We start from the raw sequence: 25422 nt of genomic DNA on the forward strand, positions 1-25422 counted from the left end.
ACATGGGCTTGTGGGAAGAGGGGCTTAGTTAAGGTTTCCTCAAGGGTGTTCTGCCTCAACATTGAACACAATCCTATAGCATGTTTAAACAGCACACATGCAGACTCCTACCACTATAACCCTCAGTGACATCAATTATTCATGATAAGAGACTTTTATCCCTTCCAGAATGTCACGCCTACCAAACAGCGAGCATTCCTCATTAATGATCATTAGCAGTGCCATCAATGTCAGTTGCCCAGAAACAACTTATACTCAAAGCACCTTATCTGGGCGTGATGTGGTGCGATACCTTCAAATTTTTATCTACCATTTTCTCGTTTTGTGTCTGTCACATCCAATACATATTTGTCTTATTCTCCTTTTCTTGTACCTTCTTTGAGATATCAATTCAAGTTATTACAAAAAAATCACGTGGGAAGTTTTTCAGATAACCAGAGTATTGTGATTCTATAAAATGCTCTACTAGAGCTCGATACAAACCAAATAAATATCATAATGCCTTTGTTAATATTAGTAGGACCTGAAGATAACCCTGCTCCACCAAGTTTAGATCTCATATCGATCCACTATCTTTTAGTCCTCAGTTTGTAAATATGTGATGATGATTTTTTTTTCGATAAACAAATTTACAATATTTAAATACCCTGAGGTCTTGAGGTTTTTACAAAGTTCCAAATCAGATAAGATTAAGAGAAGTAAGATCTCGTACAAGACAAGATCATAACATCTCACCAAAAAACTACAACCTCTTGAAGAATGTATCTCCTGAGTTTCACTCTTGATTGATCCATGATACTTCAACATCTCTTTTCTCAACATCATCGTTGAGAAAGGCTTTTTCTACTGAGAGGATAATATTGTTGATCACTCTTGATCTTCCAAGTACTATAACACTTTTACCCAGAAACCCAGCGCGATAGCGTTCAAGCACGATTGCTACAAAATGATCAAGATCATTGATTCAATTATTCAGTTCCAGTTCTGTAAAATAAAAACAAATACTTACATACACCTCTTCAATCTGTAATCAAGAGAAAACCCCCATTTTCCCCCCTCAAAAAGGATGAATGTCCGAATAAGAACCGTTTTTTTTGGTTGATCAATCCAAGTTTAAATCTTCATCCCATTCAGCTAATTCAGGAAACATCTTAACCAGCACAAGTTCAAAGAAATCAAACATCAAAAACACATTAGAAGTTTGTTGATCGACTCCGTGTAAAAGGTTTTCAGCAATTCCTGATGGTGAACAAAATTGAGAACATTGAGTTGGGATTTGATGTTCGATTGATTTTTTCGCTTCTTCTCTCAAGATCTTAAGATCTATCTTTTCGTCTGATTGTTCTTCTTGGTTTGGTTGGTTTGGATCGGTTGTCTGTTCAAGGATTGTGGTGATTTGTACGATCAGATTTGAGAGTGAGATTGGACTGATTATATTCGTATAAAACAAATGAACCAATAACCTGAAATACCGACCCAAAAAACCAAAAAACTCAGTGTAACATGCCAAAAAGGGATACAGAATCTAAACATGGCAACAGACCTTGTAAGGATAATTTGAAACATGCGTAAGAAAAGGCTCAAGATCCAACATAGTTGACGAACATGAGTTTGTTGATTAGCACCGAGAAGAGTGGCTAAGAGTGAAAGACTTGGTTCGAAGAGTGTAGGATCACGTCTTGTTCCGATAGGTGGAAGTTGAGTAAGTGATTGATAAAGTGATGGTAAGAGAAGTAGGAAGTGGAAGATTCGATGTAAGAATCCTAATATTCGACTCGGTAAGGAGATAGGTGGAATGACTTGAGAAGCCAAAGCAGGTGAGGTGGGTGGTGGATCGTCTTCAGTTGATGGTAGATGGACTGCAATTAAACTATAAATCGTGGCAGGTTCACTTAATTTACAAAACAATGGTGCTAAAATCACATTGATAATGATTTCACGTATGATCAATCTTTCAGTTTCAGGTGCCCAATCTTCAGCAGGTAACAATTGTTCCATCAAAGCTTCGATCAATAGCCTAAGATACATTGGAGAAGGTAAGGCTCGAGCGTTTGGAAAGTTTGGAAGAGGATCGACCAATTGAGGAGAAAGAAATGAGTTGGCTTGTCGATTTGTACTGGCTATCACAGTGGTGAGTTGGACACCAGGATGAGGTCTCAACCGAACAAACACTTCATCAAAGGTTGAGTCTGGTTCAAGACCACGTTGACGTTGAAATGAAAGTCGACGATGTGTTTCTTGAACATCAAGTAAATGACGATTCAACAAACTAGGTAAATCAAATAAAAGCAGTTGAATAGGATCTAGAGTCGTCAATCTACGTTCTAATTCGCGGATCAAATGAATTAAGATTTGTGTGACTCTTGTGATGAATGGTTTTGAATTTTCTTTCAAAGGTGAGATTTGTGTATACCAACTTAAAATAAATTGTTTGGAGATTATTGTTAATAGGTTTGATAAGAGTGGATCTAATAGATTTCCATATCTTTTATCAGTTAAGATAGGTGAAGGTACAGATGCGAATAATCTACGTAATGGCGGATGAGAAGCTGTTGGATTTGAACGAGGTTTTAAAGAAGAAGAAGATGGTGAATTGGTTGGATCGATGTTCGAAGTGGTTCCAGTTGTGGTGATGGCTTCGCGTGCTCGTTTCCTTGGTCTTGTTCTTATATCTTGATCTAAGCTTGAATTGTTTCTGAAGCCGGTCAGTGTCATCCTTGTGGGTAAAATTACACGGTCAATCGAGGTCGATCGTAAGAAATGGTTGATCGAGAAGAAATGCTGAGCTACCGCTGCGTGAGTGGAAAGTTGACATTTTCATAATCAGAGTGACCCTGAGTGACCCCGGACCCAATATCCTTGGATGTCGGTGCCCATGAAGCCGTCCAACAGTCGGGGAGACCGGCTTATGAATCAAGGACACTCCTGAACCCGAAGCCCCGAGAAGATGAGATTTGAACCCGATTTCAAATTGGTCGATCAATTTGTGTTTCATCAAGAAGTGGTGACGTCGATCAATTAAACCATCCACCGTTGATCCAAGACCAACAAATCGAGTTTCCTAAGACCAAGAATTACCTCATAGAACCATCAAAAATGAGGTACGCGTCAAGTTTTATCTCAACTATGATTCATGATCTTGATAACTAACACTTCAAGTTCAAACCACCTTTCAGTCGATTCGTCCGTCAAAGTTCATATCGTCATGTGTGCGTTGTTAATACGGTTATCTTGATTTATGTCACGTTCATGAGAATAAGAAATGTTGATATCTGGATTGGAAACTTTAGGTACGGTCAATCTTCAAAACGCGAGATGTGTTTTGATAATATCAAAGTATCGGCTTCGGCATGGGACACGAACTTGGCTGCTGCTAATCCCAAGTTCCTTTCAGTCAAGTATGTGAATCTTTCTCAAGATTTAAATTTTCGTTCATTTTTGTTCTAAGAAAGACAGGAAACCGGGCGATTGATGGTCCTACCTACATCGAATTACTGAATCACTAATCAAAGTTTTGTTTTGTGATTTAGTTATCAAGCTTCAGGTGGAGGCGCCTTTTTGGTCGCACCTCTTTCACACACAGGAAAATTACCGGATCTATATCCATTATGTCGAGCTCATACAGCTCCAGTCTTGGATACATCTTTTTCACCATTCTGTGATACATTAATAGCTTCATCAGGAGAAGATGGAAAAGTAGTATTAACACAAATAGATGAAGAAAAGTTAAATGCAGCTTTAAGATCGGAAAAACCTGAAGTCTCGGATTTAGAACCGACGGTTAGATTGAATGGACATGTTAGAAAGGCGGGACATGTTAAATGGCATCCGGTAGCTGAAAACGTTTTGGCTAGTGCTAGTTTAGAAGTTAAGGTTTGGGATGTCGAAAAAGGTAGTTGTGTGGTGGAATTACCTCAACAACCTGATATGGTGGGAAGTATGAGTTTTAATTGGACTGGAACACTCTTAGCCACGTTTGTTTTTCGTTGCTTCATCTTTTTCTTTCTAGCGTAAAGAGGTGACTGAGTTGGATTTTGATTATGATTTTGATTGATATGTAGGACTTGTAAAGATAAAAAATTACGAATCTTTGATTTAAGATCAGGACAACAAGCTTCAATTGCCGATTCACATACCGGTATCAAAGGATCTAGAGTAGAATGGATGGGTAGAATGGATCGAATCTGTACGACGGGGTTTAGTAAACTTTCAGATCGACAAGTGTTTGTTTGGAATGCTGGAGAGATTGGTAAAGGACCTTTGAAACAGATGACTGTGGATACTAGTTCGGGAACTCTTATGCCGTTTTGGTCTGATAATGATATTTTGGTATGTGATTGCTTTTGGTGTGATTGATCATCAACAAAGAAAGATGTTGAAATATCTGAGTGGGTCATCGTACTCATCGTATCTTGACTCTTGTTTAACATCTGTGATGGGGTTTTTAGTTCTTGGCTGGTAAGGGTGACGGTAATATCCGTTACTACGAATATGAAGCAGATGATCTGTACGTATCTTAAGTGTCCAGATATTCTACCCATCAATACTAATCTTTTCGTCTGTTCATCAAACTTATCAAACCTGATATAGACATTATCTGTAAGTGGAGATGGCCTTTTGACATGCATACACCAATGTGTCTCAGTTATTGATCAAGGCTCTCTTACTTCTGGTTATAGAACCGAATATAAATCAAGTGACCCACAGCGTGGGATGTGTTGGTTACCTCGACGAGCGTTAAACACACAAGATTGCGAGATCGCTCGTGCTTACAAAGTCACTAATTATCTCGTCGAACCTATCTCGTTTATCGTACCACGAAAAGTAAATATTCACTCAACTCGATCTTCACCCATCTCCCTCTTTTTCCTTGAAATCTAATTCAAACCTCTTGGGTTTTGTGTTGATTTGATAGTCAGATTCGTTTCAAGCCGATATTTATCCACCAGCCTTATCAGCTACTCCAGCACTTTCGGCCAGCGAATTCTTTGGTGGTAAAACTTCTGAACCGATTCTTGTCAGTTTAGAAACCCAATCCGAAACGTCTGCACCACCATTAAAATCATCAGCCTATGCAGCTCCAGCTCCAGTCTCTGTGTCTACTTCTGTGGCAGCTAGTTCTGTTCCTGTAGAAAGTCTTCCAAGTCCGATTGTACCTAAACAAGAAGAAAATCTAGAAGTCGAAATGGCTCCACCACCTTCATCTTCGATCAGTTCGAATCATCGTATGGAAAGTTCACCTAGATTGATGGCTAGAGGACTTCCGTTGGTTCCTTCAAATCCTTCTGGATCTGGAACTGAAAAAGATAGGGAAAGAGATCAGCAGATTGATAGATTGGAAAAGGAAAATGAAGGGTTGAGAGAAGAGTTGGAGGAAAAGGATTGTGTGATTCGTAATTTGGAATTACAGTTGAGTTGATTGTTTTTATTTTTTTATTTTTTTTTGATTTGGGAGGAAGATAAGATTGATCTGATTGAGGTGTTTTCTTTTTTTTTTTGGTTTGGTTTTAGGTTAGAGAAGTTAAAGACTAATCAGAGAAAGATTATGGAATTGAGTCATGATTCATTATAAAGTGATGGACTATTGTTTTGTTGTTTTGTTTTTTGGTCAAGAAAAAAGTGGTTTATTTTTTTGATAATTATAAACTTGTTGTTTGTTTCGAAAAAAAACAATGAATTAACAATCATTTCATTTTTCGAAAAGTTTTTTTTGGCTTTCTTTTCTTTTTTTCGTATGATACAAGTATACAGTATATATATATATAGCTTTTGTTTTGTTTTGTCTTAGTTTATGTGTGTGTGTGAGTTGCATTCATTCAATTTGTTTTTTTTGTGTGGGTTTTGTGGGTTTGAAAACATTAAGGGTCGTGAAGTAGATTTGCAAAGTAGAAAAGAATCAATGGTACATATATTCAAGACGATGAACTAGTGATTGTGATTTGGCCAAGTTTGTATTCATTTTGTTTATTTCCATCATCTGTTTTCCATAAGCTTTAAGATTTAGTTTGATTGTGGTTTCAGTTTGTGGTGATGGAAAGGAATGCAAGTCAGAAGAGGAGAGAGTAGAGTGAGATAAGATATGATATGATTGTTCTTTGGAATTGTGATGGAATGATCTGGAATATACTTTAAAGTCTTGTACAGTTTAAATTTTCAAGTCATTATTTTTATTTTTATTTTTTTATTTTACCCCAAATCCAAATCCCATTTACCAAACTTGAAAATCTCATTCTCGATCATCAAAAATACCAATTCATCAAACCATCTTATCTTTCTAATCTAATCATGTCTCAATCTACTCCACCTGAAATTCTTTGGGCTCAAAGAAGTAGTAATGAAGATCCATCTCATAACATCATTTATCTGTAAGTAATTCCCTTCAAACCCATCACCATCAAACCTGATATCCAACTGATCGATTTCTCAAAAAAATAACAGAACGATTAATGTACCAGACTTACAACCAGGTTACACACTAGACTTTCCAACCCCATCTACTTTTTCTTTCAAAGGCATCTCAGGTGGTTCACAAAACCTTGGATCAAACGTACCGGCTAAAACTTATGAAATCCATCAACTCGAATTCTTTGATCAACTTGATTTGAGTGTAGAAAGAAAAGAAACGGTGAATGGGAAAAGTCTTCAGATTCAGTTGACTAAGAAAGAACTCAAAACCGAGTATTGGCCTCGGTTAGTGAACTTTTTTTTTCTCTCTTTTTTGCGAAGAATCAATCTTATTCTCAATTGGGTTACAAACTCATTTGGTTTGGTTTGGTTTGGTTGATGTTTTGTTGATTTTTACTTTTTTTTGGTTTAGTCTTACGAAAGATAAAAGAGTGAATTTTGTGAAAACTGATTTCGCTCGTTGGGTTGATGAAGATGAACAAGAAGGAACAGCTGTAGATGATTTTGCTTCTACAGATGCTCCAGCAGGTGCAGGTAAGTTAAATTAGGTTCTTTCATTCAAAAAGTTCTCTTTTGGTAATAAAAATTGGTTTTGGTTTTTTTAAGGTATGGATATGGAAGCTATGATGGCTCAAATGGGTTAGTTTTAAGTTCATGGTTCTTGGTCGGTTCGCTTTGAATACTGATGGATTGGTTTTCTTTAGGTGGTGGTGGTATGGGCGGTATGGGTGGAATGGGCGGTATGGGTGGTGCAGGAGGTATGCCAGGTATGGGCGGTATGGGTGGTGCAGGAGGTCAGAATCTTTGATCCGCTTGTATCGTATTTTCGAGGAACGCTTTACTAATCTTTCTTATTGTGGGTTTTTAGGTATGGATATTCAAAAGATGTTGGCTCAAATGAAGGCTTCAGGTGGTGATGTTGGTGAAGGAGGTGATAGTGATAGTTCAGATGATGATGAAATGCCACCACTTGAGGTGAGTAATTCAAAATTTTGTCTAATCTTTCAAAAATTTAACTTTGAATCGAACAAGAAAAAAAAATTGGTAAAAGAAAGATGACTAATTCTTTTGCTTTCTTGTCTTTTCTTTTGTAGGACGCTCCTGCTCCTGCTACTACTACTGCTTAAAAAAAGTTATTTCTATGAATTAAAAAGAACATACCTTCTTTTTTTTTGTTTTGTTTCGTATATCAGAATTGTCATTTTTGATCATATAATTGTGTGTTTTTTTTCGAAATAAAGAAAAGAAATCAAAAAGCAATGAAGTAAGAGAACAAAAACAAAAACTCAATGAATTATTTTACATTACATATTGGTTTATCCTTTTTTTTTCGCGGATTTTGTCTTGAGGTAATTTGGACTGAGTTCATTGGGTTTTGTTGGAGTTTTATATTTCTTGGCTACAAACAAAGGTTTCATATCTACCAACCAACTCCCTAGAAAAAAGAGATGAGAGTTTAGAATCATGACATATTTTATGGGTGTGTTTTTTATTAACAGGCGTTTGAGGGGTTAAGCTTTCCTCTGTGTGCCGACTTCGCACAGCCAGCGCGTTGTGTATAACGCCGCGCCCTTGGTACGAGTGCATTTGGCCGCACCTGTCAACGTGTGCCCGCCTTCACCGATTTTCGTATTGACTCTGTCTATGATGTCATTTGTGAATACCACGTCCACGGCTCTTAATCACAAGTTCAACGCATGCCGCCGTGTTCAAGTCACATTCAACAATCCTTTGTCGGTGCCATTACTTGAGGGTCTTTGTCCTAAACTTTGGCCGTACTATCAGACTCAGATTCTATATAGTAGTTAAGAAGCTGCCGAGAGTATAACTTCAGGTTTTGTTTTTTTGCTAATAACTAGTATATGTTGTGATGATTTACCTTGCTAAGGGTCAAAAGATTTATAAAACTCGCCTTGTTCGGAGTCAAAGATAAGTTTTGCCAATGTGATGGATCATGTCAATCAATCGATAAAAAGAAGTTGAAGATTTAGTTTTTAACTTCTTTTTGAAACTGTTTTGACCTCGATATTTGTACTTTCATTTATATCATTTGTCTTTAAGATTCTTTTAAAAGTTTTTCGTCTTAAATCTTAGTTTAAAATTTTCTTTTGTTCATAATCTTTGGTTTAATCAATTTACTTTAATTTACTCGTTTTATTCACTTTTCTTTTGAAGAATTAAATAGTTACTTAATAAATCATCATGAGATCTTTTGGTTCGGTTTTGGTGATTTTGCTTGGTTTGATTTTAGTTAGTGGTTCACTCAGTCATAGTTTTCGAAACGTTAGGCGGTCTATTAGTACTAGTAAGATGGTATCTAGAAATATAGTCGAGTATGTGGATTTCTTTTTCTAGAATTTTTCTTTTGGACTCACTGTGATCGTGGTTTTTCTTTGTGACTATCATCACAGAACTCGTCAGGTTGAGGTCCGTGAAGTTGATGGATTAAAACGGTGAGTTTGCGGGTTGATATTTAAAGGATATCTTTATTGATTTTGTTAAAATGATGCTTGGGTTTTGGTTTTTATCTTCTCTTGATAATAGTCGTGATCTTCGATCTTCGTAAGCTTTCACAACTTTTTCCATATAATCTTTTTTTTACCTCATTCATGATCTTTTTTTCAAAGGATGGTAAACTGACAAGTCAATTTGATTTCTTTGGTTCTGATTTTTTAGAGTTTCACTTCAAGCTCGAGATGTTATGTTATATGTTAGTGGTAGTGCTAGTGGATTTGGAGAAGGACAATTCGATATGGGACAATTGGTAAATCCTCCTCCATGAATCTGCTCGAGTGTTTTTTGCTTACCATTCTTTACTTTGATTTTTTTTGTTTAGCTTGGTACATTCATGACAGAAATGCTTGATAGGTTTACCGAGAATGGATCTTTGAAATCGGATGATGATTCATTAACATCAGATGATGATGAAAACACAGATAATTCGACTTCTTCAAGTTCAAGTGATACTGGAAACACTACTTCTGATATTACATCTGATTCTTCTGGAAATGGAACATCCACATCCACATCCACTACCCTTCCAACTCAAAGTTTCGATACTAGTTCTTACCCCGCTCCAACAAGCTCTAATGACACATCTCCGGGGTCAGCTAACAATGTGACCTCTTTACCTTCTCAGACTCTGAGCATCAACGCTACCTTTTCTCCTGTTCCTGCTCCAACTATCAACGCCACATCTCCTATGACCTCAAACTCTAATTCTTCGTCCTCTTCACCCCCAATCATCATTGCCACTGCTCTCCTGACACCTAACTCTAATGCTACATCACCTTCATCACCAAGTATTGTGGCTACAGCTCCTTTAAGCTCAAGTTCAAGTAGTGCTACTAAATCTGGTGACGGAACTGGAAATGGAAAACTTTCTGGTCAGGGTCATGGGCTTTCGGTTTTCTTGGAAAGCGATTTACCTAATCCTTCGAGTTTGGGGGTTGGAACTTCTGGATTTACGGGTGGATTTTCGGTTACCCGTTAATAGCTTTATGTGGGTTTGAAAAATTTAAGGAAGAGGTTTGTTTAATTGATTTTTGTAATCCTTTTTTTTAATTCTTGATTAGTTATTGAACTTTCATTTGTAAATTGTAAAAAATCTAAATTCTGATTTTCTTTTTTCTTTTTCATTTCTTATAATTCTTTTCATTTCTTGTTTCTTTCATTTCATTTTTGTATGGATTTTTCTTCAAAATTTAATACAAAAAACTTGTTGTAGTTAATATTAAAATTTTGCTGCTAAATCTAATGATCATATGAATTATGTACAACTTGTTTGATCATATTGTTCTTCATTTCTTTGATGACAAAAAACAAATTCAGTCACTTGGTAATAATATTTTCTCATCTGAGTTGACTTTTGATGATACAATAAGATTTTTTTACTTTTTGATTCTTTTTATCTGTTTTTCTTTTGAAATCATGAATCAATCCACCAGAATACCTGAATTTCATCCAAAAAAGCAAGGTCTTGAAGTTTTTGATAAGGTTATAAATCCATGGCTAAATATCTCTTGATTTGAATTTGTAGATGTGAGTTGTGGAGTTACATGTATTTGTGACATCTCCCTCAGACTCTCGAGCTGCATCTTGATGACTTGTTTCAGGGATCGCGCTATTCCGACCCCCCCCAGTTTGCTAGTCAGACCCCCCCTCCGACCCTAGGCCCGCTTAGGTAGCCTTAAGCAGCTTACCTAACAGCCTCGACAGTGTGCCCGATGCATTCTACATAACCTCATCATCCTCAAGATGATGGCTTTAGATGTAGAACATGATGAACTGACCTGAGAGGATTTTGAGGGCTCTGAAATTTGATGACAGTCATTGTTTTCTCAAAGATGCGAGTAATCAAATGTAACAATTATAACTTCTAAAAACATGATTTGGTGTAAAAGAGCATCAAAATCGAACACGATCGAGCTACTGTTGTAAATTTTGGGTGAACGAAGATAATAAATTTGAGTGAACAAAGGTAACAAAGATAGTGTATGTAGTTGTAGTGAGGATAGTGATCGAGTGATCTTGAGTAACAAACAAACAACTAATCTATTGTGATCGGTTTGAAGGATGGACATCGAGCTAATTTGAAGTGAATCACCCTCTGTAAGTGCAAGTACGGGCATTATGGCCTGTTTCTTTACATTTGCCACACTTTGGACCTGGAGCCCCCAACTCGGCTGCAACGTGTTCATGACGCGATTTGAGTCGCTTGGTCGTTCTCAAAGGTCGTCCACGAGTTTGTATTGGTTCGGGCTCGTGGATTGTGTCGGAAGGATTCTGGAGAATCAGCTCCAGTCGGTCCTCAAAGAGACGCTTTTGATGTGGTGGTAATTGGGTGTATTGAGCTTGGATGTGTTGTAAAACTGTAGGGAGTCCAACTCGCTGGATTGAAACCACTGGATGCTTTTGTTGAAGATGCCAGTGAGTATCAAAGTGGTCAATTGTAAGCCTGCTTCGAGAATCAATCAGGTGCTTCAAAAAATGAGAGCACGGAAGTCCATGAGAGCTTGAGAATACATATGTACATGGAGTTTTGTAGTTCGGGAGGATTGCTTTCCGGTATTCTTCGTAGACCTGGTTATTTTGAAAGTCAATTATTGGATCAGACCCAGAGGTGGTGGAGTGTTGACTTACTTTACCCAGCGCATAATGCGATATCTTTCGATTGACATTGGTCCAGAACACTGCTCCGAGACGAGTCAGCGAGTGAGACTTCTGATTCTCGATCTTTTGAGACACTTTGTGTCGTTGAAGCTTGCACGCAAGGACGAGCCTATCGTATACAGTAGCTAGATCACCCGTTGAAACCGATATTGAGATTTTGATGTTTGCATGTGCCCCTTCAGCGCGAGACGTGACTGTATGACCAAAATGTCTGACATCTTTGGTCCAGGCAAGTACAAACATTTCTTTGTATGGGATCCAGGTTTTCATCAGATAGTTAAAAGCTTCGTTGGTGATCTTTGATTGGAGGATTTGTAGTTGGTCTTCAAAGCTTTCGGGAGACATCGAATTACATACGAGTCGCCACTCGGAAAGGAAAGCGTCCCAATCCTTGTCCGACATGCCCTTCTTGATGTTTGAAAGGATATTTTTCTCGATGTGCCACATGCAAAGGAGGTTCTTGGCATTTGGAAACACGTTCTTTATCGCTCGCATGACTGCTAGCTCACGATCCGTGACCACAGCACCTAGCTTGGTCAATTGTGATCCAAAGCATATCTTCAAGTGCTCCAAAGCCCAATTATAGTGCTCTTCAGTTTCTTGTTGCATAAAGCAAAAGGCCAAGGAGAGCGAGTTATGTGTTGGAGAGACTCCCACAATATGCAAGAGTGGCATATGGTACCTTATATAAACAAAAAGACAAAAACCCATCAGCTAGAGTTCATCTTTGGGTATGAGGGAGGTGAGAACTTACTTGTTTGTCTTGTAGGTTGAATCCATCAAGAGAATATCACAAGTGGCGAGCTCCTGTGCATTTAATACACAAACTTCTGGAGCAATGAACAGACAGGTCAAAGACCCTGATGAATTTCTTTGGTAAGCATGATATACACCCTCAGTTTGAAGTTTGTCGAGTAGAGCTTCAAGGGATGTCCGGTGCTGAAGGATCTGGTTACGAAATTTTTGCTTGAGGTTGTAGATATCGTGTGGTGTTGCTATGATAGTTGGGTCGGAAGCTTTCAGCGTGCTCAAGATAACTGAGGGACTGGCACCTCCTTTACACATGTCAATGACCGTTTGTTGCTGTTCATCCGTGAGGCGTCGTGCTCCTGGTATGTCGGCTAGTGTCTTTGAAGGTGGGTGATTGTGTGTATTATTGATTATCTTCACACTCCAATCAAGAGTTGTTGAGTTCCTCAAAATTTGACATGACCAATGGCAATTGATCAAGTGGCTAGACGTTTGTCAAATCTGATCTTCATTCGGCTGATAAAGACCTCCGTGTGTGCAGAACAAAACCACCTTGCGTACTTCATTTTTCTTGTTTTTTTTTGAACGTTTTCTTTTGAGGAAGTAACCAGAAGCAGTGGCACACTCTTGCAGTGCATCTTCAGCCTCTTCCAGGCTTGGGTAGACTGAGAGGAGGGCGTCCAGATTCATCGGTTTGGAAGGAGGATCATCTAAATCAGACAAGGTTGACTCTTGGTGGGTTGGCTGTGAGGTAGCACCTGTTAAGGAAGGGTCAATGACCATGGTGGTGGAAATGTTTATGTTGATATTGGTGCACATTGATTTGCATCAGGAGGCAAAAGACAACTTCTCAACTCTCGGGCACACTGTCGAGGCTGTTAGGTAAGCTGCTTAAGGCTACCTAAGCGGGCCTAGGGTCAGAGGGGGGGTCTGACTAGCAAACTGGGGGGGGTCGGAATAGCGCGATCCTTGTTTCAGACCTGTTCTGTTCTGAACATTTGGTCATCTTCACGCGCTTGGGGTTTCGATACAGAGTGACGCGCTGACCCTTTCTTTCTTTAAGCTGCTATGACTGAGGTTAAACGACCTCATTCATCCTTGTTCTTTCTCAACTAAATTCTTCATCCTCAATACATTTCAATGCCTTCTGAGCGACAAGCCATACCAAAGACATCTCGATCAACTGAACAAAGGAAATCGCGAGCGAAAACTGATCACATCACTCCTTTCCGATCAACAAAAGCACCTAATGATCCACCACAACGTCAAGGCTTGAGCGAAACTAAGCTCCGACAAACTCGACTATCTGACGCTTTTAATAAAAAACCTTCCTGGACAGACCCACCGAAGCGTAAACGCCGTGATGTGGAGGCTTCTGCATCTACTTCGAGAGAGCCGATTTCTCAGTTAAAACTTATCGGTCGCACAAAGCCAGTTATTCTGAGAGACGAAGAACCGTACTCAAAAAAGCGTCCTCAAAATGAGGTACAGGCGTTTCTCGATAATGAATCTCTTGTCGGTTGCTCTACAGATGCATCAAAGCGGAAATCCCGACATTCAGAACCCTTTGGCCGCTTTAGAACTTCACCAAACCTACAGCAGCATCTTGATATCATTAACAGCCGCAAATCGACTGCAATGCCAGAAACGGTCGAAGTAGGTCATTCGACTGGTCTACGCAAACGATTAGGTGGAATGAGTAGCTCAGAAGTGATTGAGACAGAAAACAATCATCTGACAGTCACTAAGAATGCTTGTCCTACGATCTCATCTGATACAATCGAGCAACTTCACACATCCTCTCCTGGTACCACTCCTCCTCCAGTCTTATCTCAGCGTTCACCGATACCGCAGCAAACTCTCTTTTCCTTAGGGATCGATCTCGACTCACAGTGTTCACCTCTCACCTATCAAGTTTTACATCCCAAAGATAAGATACGGTCTGTCAATAGGGGACACGGCGGTTGGTTGGAAGCTAATCAAGATCCCCATTCAAATGAACCGGCAGAAGATGATCTATTCAATTGTCTTCCTGCCCCAGTTGCCAAGCAATCTCGTCACCGTGTGGTTTCTGATGAGCTTCTTTGCCTGCCAGGAGACTTGGGCACATCTCAGAGTCGGAATCAGGGTATTGTTTTAGAAAACACTACCGATCAGCAAGGTTGTGATGCTGTCATTCTACCTATACCGACAGATAATTCCACTGGTCAACATGAAGCTGAATGTCATCCCGATCGTGATAGAACTCAACACACACCTAAATCACGAGTCCTCTGTGAAGCATCTCCCACCCCGAAAAGGCTATCAACTCCAGCAAAACAACACGAAAATTCAATCCATCTTTTTGACCCTGGGCCTTGTGTTGTACCGAGTCTGCCTAGAGATAAGCTTGCTCCGCGGTCTCTCAGGTCTATATCCCCCCTCGAACACCTCAAAGATCCGAAGACCATATCCGTAGATGATGATATGCTTCAGTCGTCACCTGTGCCAGCTCAATCACAAGATGGTGACAAGACTTTATTCTTTCCAGAGTCTATGGCACTTGGAATATCAGATTGGGAAGATCTAGGCAGAAACAGTCCATCACCACCGCTTTTGAGTCGGGTTGAAGAAGTGATTGAGCAAGCAACCACTCCCACGCCTCGACGAAGCGGTCTGATTCCTGGTACTCAATTAGGTAAAGACATTGCTTATGACAGCGTATTGAGCATCTTCACTGATAGATGCCATCTATGTGATCCAGGTTTCCTCGATGAGCGTGGACCAGTATCTTCACCTATTCCACCATCAAAGGTCATCTTGGCAGAGGAGACCCAAGAAATGACACCAGAACGGCCCTCAAAAGGTCACAATCTGCTTACTGAGCTGATCGAAGGCTCACCTGTCCTTCCATCACATGTTTTGGCTGAAGAGACTCAAGAGTTATCACCAGAACCACCCTCAAAACGTACCAAAACACTTGATCGACCTAGTCAATCCTCTTCTCATCGAAAACCTTTAATTAGATCACTTGCACCACCTACACCTATATCAGTTAGGACTCGTCAACAACAAGAAATGAGTGCTTTGAAAGAACGAAGGACACTTTCTAAGTCTGTTAACTCGACACGTGTAGCTAGTTCTAATGTATCAGCTCACAAAGCAAGGACTCCTTCACCTTTGAAAAAGGTCAAAAATGTTGGGTATGTTTTCTTTAACATATCTATGTATCAATGTCATCTCTTGGCTGAGAGTGAGAATTTGTTCATAGATCTTGGAAGGAACGAAATCGACAAGCTTGGACTACTAATCCTGATGCTCAGATAATCAATTCTCCTTTTGATCGACAATCCAATATAACCGAGTTTTTTAACCAGCCTGGACCATCCACTAGTTCTATGTCGACAACTCAGAAGAGTAAAGAGATTGATTCTGTTTCACAAGCAGGGTTGACCAAGGCACTTTTACAAGAAACAGCCATGAATCGTTTGTTTGGTAATATTTCACCAATTAGGAAGACTAACCCGGATCACTTAGAGGAAAATGATGAAATTGAAGATATAGATGTAGATATCATGGTTCCTGATTCACAGATAATCATAGAGGGACAAGGATGTGATGATTCACAAGATGAGAAAGAAACTGGTAGAATTGATTTTGAGAAGTATCTTGAAAGGAAAAGGTATAGGATCATGACTTATGGATTTGATCAAACTCAAAACTTGATGGATCAAGAAGAAATTCATGGTCGTCAAAGAGAAGTGGATCATCGATTTAAAGATACTAAAGATTCTAGAGTTGATGATGATGCTCATGCTGATGAATTGGTATCAGACGATTTTGATGTTCACTTTTAATTTTTTTTCTTATTTAAATCATTTTTTTACGTGTTTCTGAGCAGAGTGGAATAAATATGGACGGGTTTTTTGTTTTTTGACTTTTTTCTTTTTGTAAACTTGCCTGTCTAGTGTACTTTTTATAGTGTATATCTTTGTTGCAACGTAAATTTGATTTTGAAACCTTTATATGAGTGAGTTTCTGGATTGATAGATTTTAGTGGAAAAGAGCAATGTTATAGAATGTTTGGTTGAGAATTCTGATGATTTGAAGTGTTATTGTGTGGTATGATTGATAACTGTAAGTTGGTGAAAGGTGATTGTGGGAAAGATTGGACAATTTGGTAATTGGTATGTAGTTCTTGTGTTGTTTTTTTCACTCTTTGCGCAAGGGCTTGAAAGGATTTTAGGACAAACAGGATAACACACCGTCGCGATGTGCCGAGACTTTCAAGTGGCGCCCACCAAGTTTCAACTAATGGATTGGGACTTGAAATTTATTTCACTTTTGTAGATGAATGAACAATGAGCATTGATAAGAGCTTTTGTGAAGAACAGATGCATTTTGACTTTGAGATCCCAAAGTTCAAAGCGCCAAGTCGGTTTATGGAATTACTCTTGATTTATTTTTTAGGATCATGAGAACCGTCTACAAAAAGATGTTCAATGAAGATGGTCGGACACACCAGACCAACTAGGTGTAATCGCAACTAGTACAAGCTGAAAATGATAAAATCTGCTGTCAATGGTTGAACTTGAAGGTTCACAGAGTTTTTTTCAAATTTGACCCACTTATGTATGGGGTAGTCTGGGGGGTAAGATCGTAGCAGCTATATGTTACCTGATGGGGGTTGGTACAAGCTGAAGAGGTTGGTCCCAATGTCCAGATAAACAAAAGGTTCAGTAAAGGAATGGAAAATAAGATAGGATTAGAATGACTACGCACTGAATGTGTTACCACCAACCCAAACATAGTCCACACAATCCTGCGCACTTACGCGAGGGTCGTCGGGGTGTGAGCCATAGGGTCGACAGGTGTTCATTTTGACCCATTTATTACCTACATACATATCCATTTATGATATTGGTGTGGAATCATTGGCTTCCTTGTGAGAATCAATCATTATACAAAGAATTTGCAGTGAAAGAATACCTACCACCATGCCAACAGCTTTTGTAGTTGCACCATAATGGCCGATTATTTAGCCTATCACATTCTTTGAAATTAAGAAGAGAAACATTCAGTTAAACTGTTAGAGCCTCAGGTGGAGAATTGTCATAGGAAAAAAACAAACGACGTACCTACGCCATTACTATGGTCAGGAAAAACTCCCGTTAATCCAAGATTGCAATGACCAGTGAGTTTGGATGCTGAAGATCCAATCAGTGTGCTAAGATAAAAGGTACAGAGTAACACAGCAACTTTGAGAGGGTATTGGTGGAACATGATGCGGATGAAGGTGGTTTGCAAGCAAGATTGTGTCCTCTAATATACAAATAAAGAGGTGCACAGAGTCCTGAGTTGGTGACTTCGTGTTACAGGATAACTCGCCCCAAAGACGTTCAAAGCCTCAGGGCATTTCACCGCGTTGCATTTTTGTGAAGCCACATGTAGAATAACCATTCAATGGCTATACTGTTGTTCCGGGACCACTTCTCAACTTCCTTGAAAGTTAACCCTTCCCTGATCCACCAAGACGCTGAATGTGGAGTCGGACTACAGTGGGTAAACCCGAGTACGTGTTCCGACCTGCCCTGCAAAATCAAATTTCACCTTTCGGGTCAATGTCGGGGCACTCAATTTGAATGTTTGAGACTGGCACCCAGACCATTGAAAAGGCATTGCTTTGATGAATCTAGGAATATGGTTTTGGAGACCAAAAATGTGATTTTACTCTTTTAGACGTTTGGATTTTCGGACCTAGGCCTCAATTAGGTACCTATCTAGCTACTTAGCGGCGCACTAGGCCTATAATTTAATGAATATGGCTGCTCAAGTGGCAAATAACAACCAAATTTGCTTTTTTTTCAAAAAAAACCAAAAGTTTTGCAGCCTAACACCACCCCTCAACCTTACTCTCCCGCCAAAAAAAGCAGAAAAAATGGCAAAAATTTCTCAAAAATTTCAGACCCAAACCTCTATGCGGACTGGCTTGGAACACGTACTCGGGTTTACCCACTGTACGTATGAGGGAAGGAGAAATGGATTATCCAATTCCTTCGACTGACATTAGGGACTGGGCGAAGCTCTGCAAAATTGCAATTCAACCGTAGTTGAAAGCGAGTTGCAAACAGCTAAGCCACTGTTCAATCAATATGAAATTTCCTTATTTTTTTTAGTAAGCTTTATGGCACTAAAAAAAATAGGGTGGCGCACAGGCATGACCCTCCCTAAGACGAGCTGTCTATTCAAAATTTCCCCCCCCACCTCAGCCAAAAGCCTATGGCAGAACGCTTCTGGATAGCCTGATATACCTTTCACAGGTTGCTCTCGCTCTGGTTTTGGTGAAATCATCTGACAGTCGGGTCTCTTGGGCTTGTAGGAGTAATCCTGACACCTCCTGTTTGCATAAATCGCTTCGGTTGACTTCCAGGGGATTCATGCGCTTATTGAGGTGGCTAAATCCTCTGTCGGTCAAAACCTCGCCCAGTCCCTATTCCCGCCGGAGGTTGCTTGCAAGGTTAACTGTCCCCATAGCATCCGCACTCATCAGCTCACGCTTGCTAGATTAGTTCAAATATGTAGTCAACTCATTCTTACCGCATGTTGTACGACCACAAGTCACAGCGCCAGCAAGAGTAGACTTATCAAAGTCCCTTCCGTCATCGCTTGCTATGTGTGAACCCCGGCACGTTAAGTTTGGGCACAAAGTAAGTCTTCAAGGATAAGGCCCTTCCTCGAAGACTTGTGAGGAGCGAGAGGTACTTTGATCAGTTTGAAAAAAAGAGACATTTACCAAACTAAACAAATTCACTCGCTACATTGTGATCTCTATTATGTCTTTTGCAACACATTTTATTTCAGACCCTCCAAAGTGACACCTTGGATTAGTGTATCTTAAAATGGTTCTTTTGGGTCCGATGATATAGATGAGGTAGTGAACGAGTATGCTGATTGAGAAATCTTATCACGTGGTATAGAATTATGGGATTTGAGACTGAAATTTCATGTTTTACACTAGAAAGAGAAAACCACCCCCTCAGCGAACCTTTCCTCTGAAGAAAATATAAATCATCTTTTGAAGATTCCAGAACTTTGAACCATCACTTTTTGATCACAAACAACTAACTATGTACATCTCGACAAAAGGTGATTGAGGGACACATCGGCTCAACTAGATAACTTTATTGGCAATTACTACACGCTGGAGATGATAAAGATATCTTGTCAATGTCAATGATTGTAGGCTCCTAGAGCGTTGTGGATTTGACTCACTCATGTATGGAGTGGTAGCTGGGGTAAGGCCGTAGCAGCTATAATGTTTACCTCCGGGGTTGACACAAGCTGAAGAGTGGAGGTAAAGACAAGGCTGAGGTAAGCAATGGAAAACGGGATGTTAATATGATGGCTACGCACTGAATGTGTTAGAATTCACCCAAACGTAGTCTGCGCATTGTTGCGCGCTTATGTTAGGGTCATTGGGGGCTGAGCCATACACTCGACAAGTTTTCATTGGAATCCACTTATGTCCTATAGTTGCAATCACAAAATTGATATGGAATAGTTAGCTTTCTTCGTGAAGATTGATGATCAAATAATGAATTTGTATACTGAAGATTACGCACCGTTATTAAAACAGCTGTTGTACTTGCACTCGTGTTGCTGGCCATCATCCGATGAGCAAGCTTTGGAATTTGGAAGGGACAGATTAATTTGGATTGTGATGGATTGGGTTGAAAGATGGACTGGAAATAACACAAGTACAACGTACCAACTCCACCTGAAGGGTCAGGAAAAACTCCTGTCAATCCAACATTGCATTTGTATGTTGATCCTGAAGATACATTAATCAATGTGCTGAGAAAAAATGTAAAGAGTAGTACAGAAATATTGAGAGTATATTGGTGCAACATGCTGATGAGGAAAGCAAGAGGAAGGTCAGCAACGTAGGCAATGAAAAGGTGAACAATGATTGATGAGTGTAAAATGATGTATGTTTAGGAACGAGGAAGCTGGGGGGAAAGTAGATGAGTTTGGACTGTGGGTAGCGTATGTGCTCCGACATATATGTCAGAAGAGAAAGGGATCCTCAACCGGTGAATTCACATCACCAAAAGACTTGTCGAAAAGAATGTCAAAGTCTAAGGGTGCAAATGTAGACTCGTCCTTCAATGGCTTGGCCCTGGCTCCGGGGTCACTTCTGCCGTCATCCACCAAGGCGCTGTACATATGCTGGCCATTCAATTTCAAGAGCTGAAATCCCCGTAGGAGGGTATTTCACCAGATCCTTTATAGACATTCGGCGGCCAGTCGTCAAACAGTTTCAAGTCACAGGGAACCCGAGTTATCATGCAGATGTGGTATAATGGCTCTAATTAATCGAAGCCTCGACACTCGTACATCGAGAGCTCTCATTATGAACTCGTACGACAAAATCCATGAAGATGCGTTGATAGTACTGATAACGCCCTCTCAAACATCTTCGTTTCGCTGATTGCATAGATGTCTAGATGTATCGAATCCGAATCGCTTGCATTATTAGATATGAACGTTGTACTTGATCCTGTCGATAAATCTGCATGATGATACCTGGTATAAGATGATTTCGACGTCTAGTTCTAGTTCTAGCATCAGTCAACTGTGATACGTCACCTGTTTGTTTTGAACCGAAGTATCTCAATTGATAACCTGTTTTTTATCTTTTCCGCCTAATAAGCTTGAAATATGAACACTTCTTGTAGACTTTTTCCTTCTAAAACCATTTGTCCCATGTAATCTCTGTATAGCGTAGATTTTTGCAACCTGATATGACTATGCAAATCGGACCTTTAGATGGTACCATCTTGATTTGATAGACAAATACTATGATGAATTCTCTTGGAAATGTTTATTTCTGAAGATAGCACAATGAAGGAGACATTGAGAAAGGGGTATTGGAGAAACTTTTCACAGATTCAGGCAAGGATCAAAGATGGTTTTAAATAAACAAATCCTGCCTGTGAGTATAAAAGAAAGGATTAAATCTTTCTTTTGTCAACTCTGATCAAGCGCTCAGTTCTTCCTTGTGAGGAAATGAATTTGATCTAGGAATTCTGGCAGGTATGATGCACAGGCATTGTATATGTTTTGGTGTGGTGCTGCCATAAAGCTTTACCCTTCTGTTTTGTTGATAGACCAGATACCCGAGGCTAGACCCAATTTCTTATGAAGGCAATCCAAAGTCCACTCGAATCCCAGAATATCCAGTGTGCGCCTGTGCAGTGTGCGTGCCATGGCTCGGGTCGATACTCGCATGTCTCCAAAATTGACTATCCGGTTTCCTGTGTAATTGGGACGGATCATGGAATCAATCTCTGAACTCCGCATACATACATCTATCGTCATTTGAGAACCACTTACATACTCGATTGTAGTCAGCCAGTGCCACCAAGACAGGATGGTCATCAGGAACTCATCAATCTTCGCTCGATGTCGCTTTTCCGCTTCAGCCAGTCTCATTCACTCTCCAGTCATCCTCAGTAGCTCGCTTTTAGCTCGAGACCGTAATTATTTCAGAGCTCATTTGGGAACTGAAGCTGACAGTTCACTGAACAAAGGTTGGGGACGTATTGCATCGATGTGTGACAAGATCTCAAGTTGATGAAAAACTGACTTGTTCCTACACAGTCACTTTGGAACGTCTTCTGAGGTTTTGTCCACCTCTCTCCCGTGAAGCATCTATTGAGAGCGCAGAATTGACCCGAGTAGAATTAACTCAACGATTGGAGCGCCGAGTATGGTTGAGATACTTGTCGAAAAGAATTCTAGCAATACTTTCGTGATCTGATCAGACCCTTGTCCACTTCTTTCTCTTTAGGTGAAAGTGCAACTAAGCTTGCCATATCTACCTGCCTCAAATCCTCATACAAGCGAAGTGATGTCGATATACACCAATGCGCTCACCGGGCTGAGAGAAGTCTTGCCTATCACGTGTGATTTTCGTTCTCAATATTAATTCTGCATGCTTTCGCTGCGTGAAAAATTCTGATCATGAATGTACGTCTTTTCCATATTCTCTACCTTATAAAGGTCTATGGAACAGAATGCAGAGCTTGTGAAGAAATTGGAGAAGATGGTAGAAGATGAAGCAAATGTGCTTCCGTTATTTGCAAAGGGTGAGCTTCCTTTGGGAAAAATCGATCAATTCTCTTTGGTCTGGCCTGAAATCGTCGTGCGTGTTTTGTAGGGTTCCAGGAGTGCAAGCGATACCTCTCGGAAGAACAGATTGGCTCATTTTTGGATAAGGCTATTCGTGCTCGCCTATCAATTCGGCTGCTTGCTGAACAACACATCGCCTTGAGCAAAGGATCATTGGAAAGCACTAGGATTGGAATAGTTGACACCCAACTCAACGTCCGGGAATCTGTCGAGCGGTCTGCAAGATTTGTTAGCGATCTTTGTCATGGGACGTGAGTCGTCGAGCTTCTATATGGACCGGCGCGCTTTTTTACCAATTTTCAAATTTTCGGCGCTCGGTCATAAGATATGGGACTTCGCCAGATTGGAACATCAAGGGGGATCTGGATGCAAAAGTTTGTTTTGTTGGCATACATGTCAGTCACACGATTGAATTACAATGTCCTCCAGAACGTGGTTGATCACTACTCAACAACTCCGTCTTTATAGCTCGAGTGAGTTCTGGCAATTCAGACTCCGGGCTTTCTTCACTATTGCATCCCTCAGCCGCTTTCTTACTTACACTTCACCGTCTCTGTGAACTAAGATACGTCCTTACAGAAATTTTGAAAAAGTTGGTAAACCCCTCCACTACTGAATCACTTTCATATTGCTAATCAGCAAGTTATTTCCTATATTTTAAGTGCATTCCGTGCAACAGTTGAGCGTCAGCTACACCTTACAGAATCCAGTAATCTGCCCCCGGTTGAAATCACTATCTCGGTTTATGAACCCTCACCTGTGCAAGCTCACCCATCTGATTTTCTACCATCGACAAAGGTATCTAACGATTTGCTCTGTATTCGAATTCGAGATTATGGAGGTGGGATTCGCCCCAGTGACTTTGAGAAGATCTTTTTATATGCATTCACCACTGTTGGTCAACATGAGCCCGAAGCAGCGGAGTGGGATGATGGCTTGTTTGGGCAGACCGATGGTCTGAAGTCTGGTCTTGGGCGCATCGCAGGACTAGGTTACGGGTACGTTGAAGTCTTAAGATCCTCATAGGCTTTTCTTACAGCTTCAAGGTATCACGATCTTTGACGAAAGACTGTTTTCGTGGGTGTAGCTTACCGATGGCTAGATTATATGCCCGTTACTTTGGAGGAAATCTAGAGTTGGTTAATATGCATGGACTGAGTGGAGGGACGGACGCGTATGTACTATTCAGGATGGGCCCTAATCATACTCTATCCCACAGGGAATAGTTGAAAGGTGCAAATTGTAAGCTGTTGATTATTTGGCAAGGTATATTCTTGGTTGAAACACGCGTCGGAAATCCAGGATCTCTACCTGAGTGCATATTCTTCAATGTACCGGTTATTATTGTAACATGGATACCACTTTAGCGGTGGGGGTTCCACCAACTGGGTGGTTAAGGTGTAGGTGTTGATTGAGGGATTCGAAAATTCATTGCTAGGCTATAAAGACGAAGAAGGAACTTATGGTCTAATTTCAAAGGGCTTGAATGCTATATGTACATTTTCCTCTTGAATTCATGAAAAAGAAATGTGACAATCTTGATTTCAAATTAGTATCACAATGCACATACACATACATGAAGCTATACTACAAGAAATGTGTTCGGATTTCCTTGCGATTTTGAATGCTCATTTAAAGATTGTTTGAAGATGAGACACGTGTTAGAAGAGATTTGCAGGAAAAGAGGAACTGATAGTCATATGGTCCAGTACTAGATGTCAAGCCACACGATTCTAAAGCTATTTTGGAGAAGCGGTAGAAGGAGTCTTAGCAATCTTTGCTGCTATACCATTCTTTTGTTGTGCGGCTTCAATTTCAGCTTTCATGACTTTTTCTAATTCAGAGCAAGAGTCAATAGGGCGAGGGTCTCCAGCAGGTACGTGGCGATCTGATTTCTCTTTGGCATCGTGTGAACTAGCTGCTCTTCGCTCGGCTCTGCTTTACGACACATCAATTGTTAACAGGCGGTTATTGGCGTGACTATCTAGTGGCTTTTGCTTACCTCAAGGAACGCGAGTTAAAAATACGGGCACCGGTAGTGTCTGGTATTGGGTGAGAGGGGGCGCGGACGTCGGGCAATGTCTTTTTGTGATCAGGTGAGTTTTCTGCTCTTCGCTCGGCCCTATTTTATAACAGATATCGATGGTTAACACTGGGGTTTGAAGTGAATTATCTCGTAGCTTTTACTTACTTCACAGCTGGGATATTTGCTGGAGGCTTAGTGTTGCTAGAATCAGTTTTACTTTTGATGTTTTTGAGGATTTGATCACACGTTTCTGTTGGTCTTTTGGTTGCAATGGGTGTAGTTTCAGTTTTGACAGTGGCACCTTCTGCTCTGGGAGACAAGCTACATGGTCGGAAAAACACCACAAAAGTTAGGATTATGGATGCAGGTTGGCGAAAACTAGGTCAGGGTAAATTCACCTCATGTCTGCTTTGTTGACAAGACCTCGAACTTGAAGAGCAGGATTCCATGCTGTGGCACTCTGAGATTGGCATAAGGCTAAGATGACACTTAGCAAAATAAAGCGTAAAGAGATTGAAGTGTGCATCTTGATCGAGAACAATAGATTGTTGAGAAACAGACGGAAGTGAAGAAATTTTTAGAAGTATGAAAAGGAAATGTGAGTATATCAAAGCGGATTGTAAGAAGCATTCAATGCCAATTATAAGCATTTTTTAGGATGAGGTTGGAATGGTGCGAGAAGTCTTTCTTGCCGTTCGGTTGCTTTCTCAAGGTGCGAAAATACATTGTTAAACCCTTTGGGGGATTGAGTTACGTCTCCCCAGACCTTGTAAGGGTAAATGTTATGCCTTCAATTGACGACAATGCCAAGGCACAAGCAATCGCAACAATTTTTGGGAGTCAACCCTCGACTCAAATCTCTAGTGGCTTGAAAACAGGCTAGCATGCTCGTAACT

The 25422-nt window shown here is 40.2% G+C and overlaps 8 protein-coding genes across 8 annotated transcripts; 5 read left to right on the forward strand and 3 right to left on the reverse strand.

The window, feature by feature from the left end:
* Nucleotides 1–1102: 1102 nt before the first annotated feature.
* Nucleotides 1103–2715, reverse strand: MELLADRAFT_65189 (uncharacterized protein; the record flags this gene model as incomplete). The annotated part of the gene is made up of 2 exons (XM_007412760.1): nucleotides 1103–1463; nucleotides 1544–2715. 2 exons carry the CDS (start codon nucleotides 2713–2715, stop codon nucleotides 1103–1105), a joined length of 1533 nt encoding a protein of 510 aa, XP_007412822.1.
* A 292-nt stretch (nucleotides 2716–3007) lies between these two features.
* On the forward strand, nucleotides 3008–6019 carry MELLADRAFT_49296 (uncharacterized protein; the record flags this gene model as incomplete). The annotated part of the gene is made up of 10 exons (XM_007412634.1): nucleotides 3008–3101; nucleotides 3177–3209; nucleotides 3291–3398; nucleotides 3531–3974; nucleotides 4062–4329; nucleotides 4449–4507; nucleotides 4591–4599; nucleotides 4680–4824; nucleotides 4916–5409; nucleotides 5512–6019. 10 exons carry the CDS (start codon nucleotides 3097–3099, stop codon nucleotides 5570–5572), a joined length of 1626 nt encoding a protein of 541 aa, XP_007412696.1.
* A 266-nt stretch (nucleotides 6020–6285) lies between these two features.
* MELLADRAFT_37697 (uncharacterized protein) lies at nucleotides 6286–6953 on the forward strand (the record flags this gene model as incomplete). The annotated part of the gene is made up of 3 exons (XM_007412635.1): nucleotides 6286–6365; nucleotides 6439–6690; nucleotides 6818–6953. The coding sequence occupies 3 exons, from the start codon at nucleotides 6286–6288 to the stop codon at nucleotides 6951–6953; spliced, it is 468 nt and encodes a 155-aa protein (XP_007412697.1).
* Nucleotides 6954–8052: 1099 nt separating this feature from the next.
* Nucleotides 8053–9898, forward strand: MELLADRAFT_108806 (uncharacterized protein; the record flags this gene model as incomplete). The annotated part of the gene is made up of 6 exons (XM_007412636.1): nucleotides 8053–8206; nucleotides 8657–8738; nucleotides 8817–8858; nucleotides 8950–8967; nucleotides 9082–9169; nucleotides 9242–9898. 6 exons carry the CDS (start codon nucleotides 8053–8055, stop codon nucleotides 9896–9898), a joined length of 1041 nt encoding a protein of 346 aa, XP_007412698.1.
* Nucleotides 9899–13820: 3922 nt separating this feature from the next.
* Nucleotides 13821–16163, forward strand: MELLADRAFT_78438 (uncharacterized protein; the record flags this gene model as incomplete). The annotated part of the gene is made up of 2 exons (XM_007412637.1): nucleotides 13821–15509; nucleotides 15578–16163. The coding sequence occupies 2 exons, from the start codon at nucleotides 13966–13968 to the stop codon at nucleotides 16161–16163; spliced, it is 2130 nt and encodes a 709-aa protein (XP_007412699.1).
* Nucleotides 16164–16836: 673 nt separating this feature from the next.
* MELLADRAFT_124168 (uncharacterized protein) lies at nucleotides 16837–17589 on the reverse strand (the record flags this gene model as incomplete). Its single annotated transcript, XM_007412759.1, has 5 exons — nucleotides 16837–16862; nucleotides 16935–17003; nucleotides 17089–17202; nucleotides 17300–17359; nucleotides 17445–17589. The coding sequence occupies 5 exons, from the start codon at nucleotides 17587–17589 to the stop codon at nucleotides 16837–16839; spliced, it is 414 nt and encodes a 137-aa protein (XP_007412821.1).
* A 1898-nt stretch (nucleotides 17590–19487) lies between these two features.
* Nucleotides 19488–20216, reverse strand: MELLADRAFT_124165 (uncharacterized protein; the record flags this gene model as incomplete). The annotated part of the gene is made up of 5 exons (XM_007412758.1): nucleotides 19488–19507; nucleotides 19579–19647; nucleotides 19720–19833; nucleotides 19929–19988; nucleotides 20075–20216. 5 exons carry the CDS (start codon nucleotides 20214–20216, stop codon nucleotides 19488–19490), a joined length of 405 nt encoding a protein of 134 aa, XP_007412820.1.
* Nucleotides 20217–21739: 1523 nt separating this feature from the next.
* On the forward strand, nucleotides 21740–24824 carry MELLADRAFT_117181 (uncharacterized protein; the record flags this gene model as incomplete). The annotated part of the gene is made up of 10 exons (XM_007412638.1): nucleotides 21740–21938; nucleotides 21970–22076; nucleotides 22160–22272; nucleotides 22372–22457; nucleotides 22529–22751; nucleotides 22826–22895; nucleotides 23140–23498; nucleotides 23588–24376; nucleotides 24489–24596; nucleotides 24666–24824. The coding sequence occupies 8 exons, from the start codon at nucleotides 21740–21742 to the stop codon at nucleotides 23724–23726; spliced, it is 1296 nt and encodes a 431-aa protein (XP_007412700.1).
* Between the last annotated feature and the right edge of the window lie 598 nt (nucleotides 24825–25422).

This window comes from Melampsora larici-populina (genome assembly GCF_000204055.1).
Source record: "Melampsora larici-populina 98AG31 unplaced genomic scaffold MELLAscaffold_32, whole genome shotgun sequence".
NCBI classification, from domain to species: Eukaryota; Fungi; Basidiomycota; class Pucciniomycetes; order Pucciniales; family Melampsoraceae; genus Melampsora; species Melampsora laricis-populina.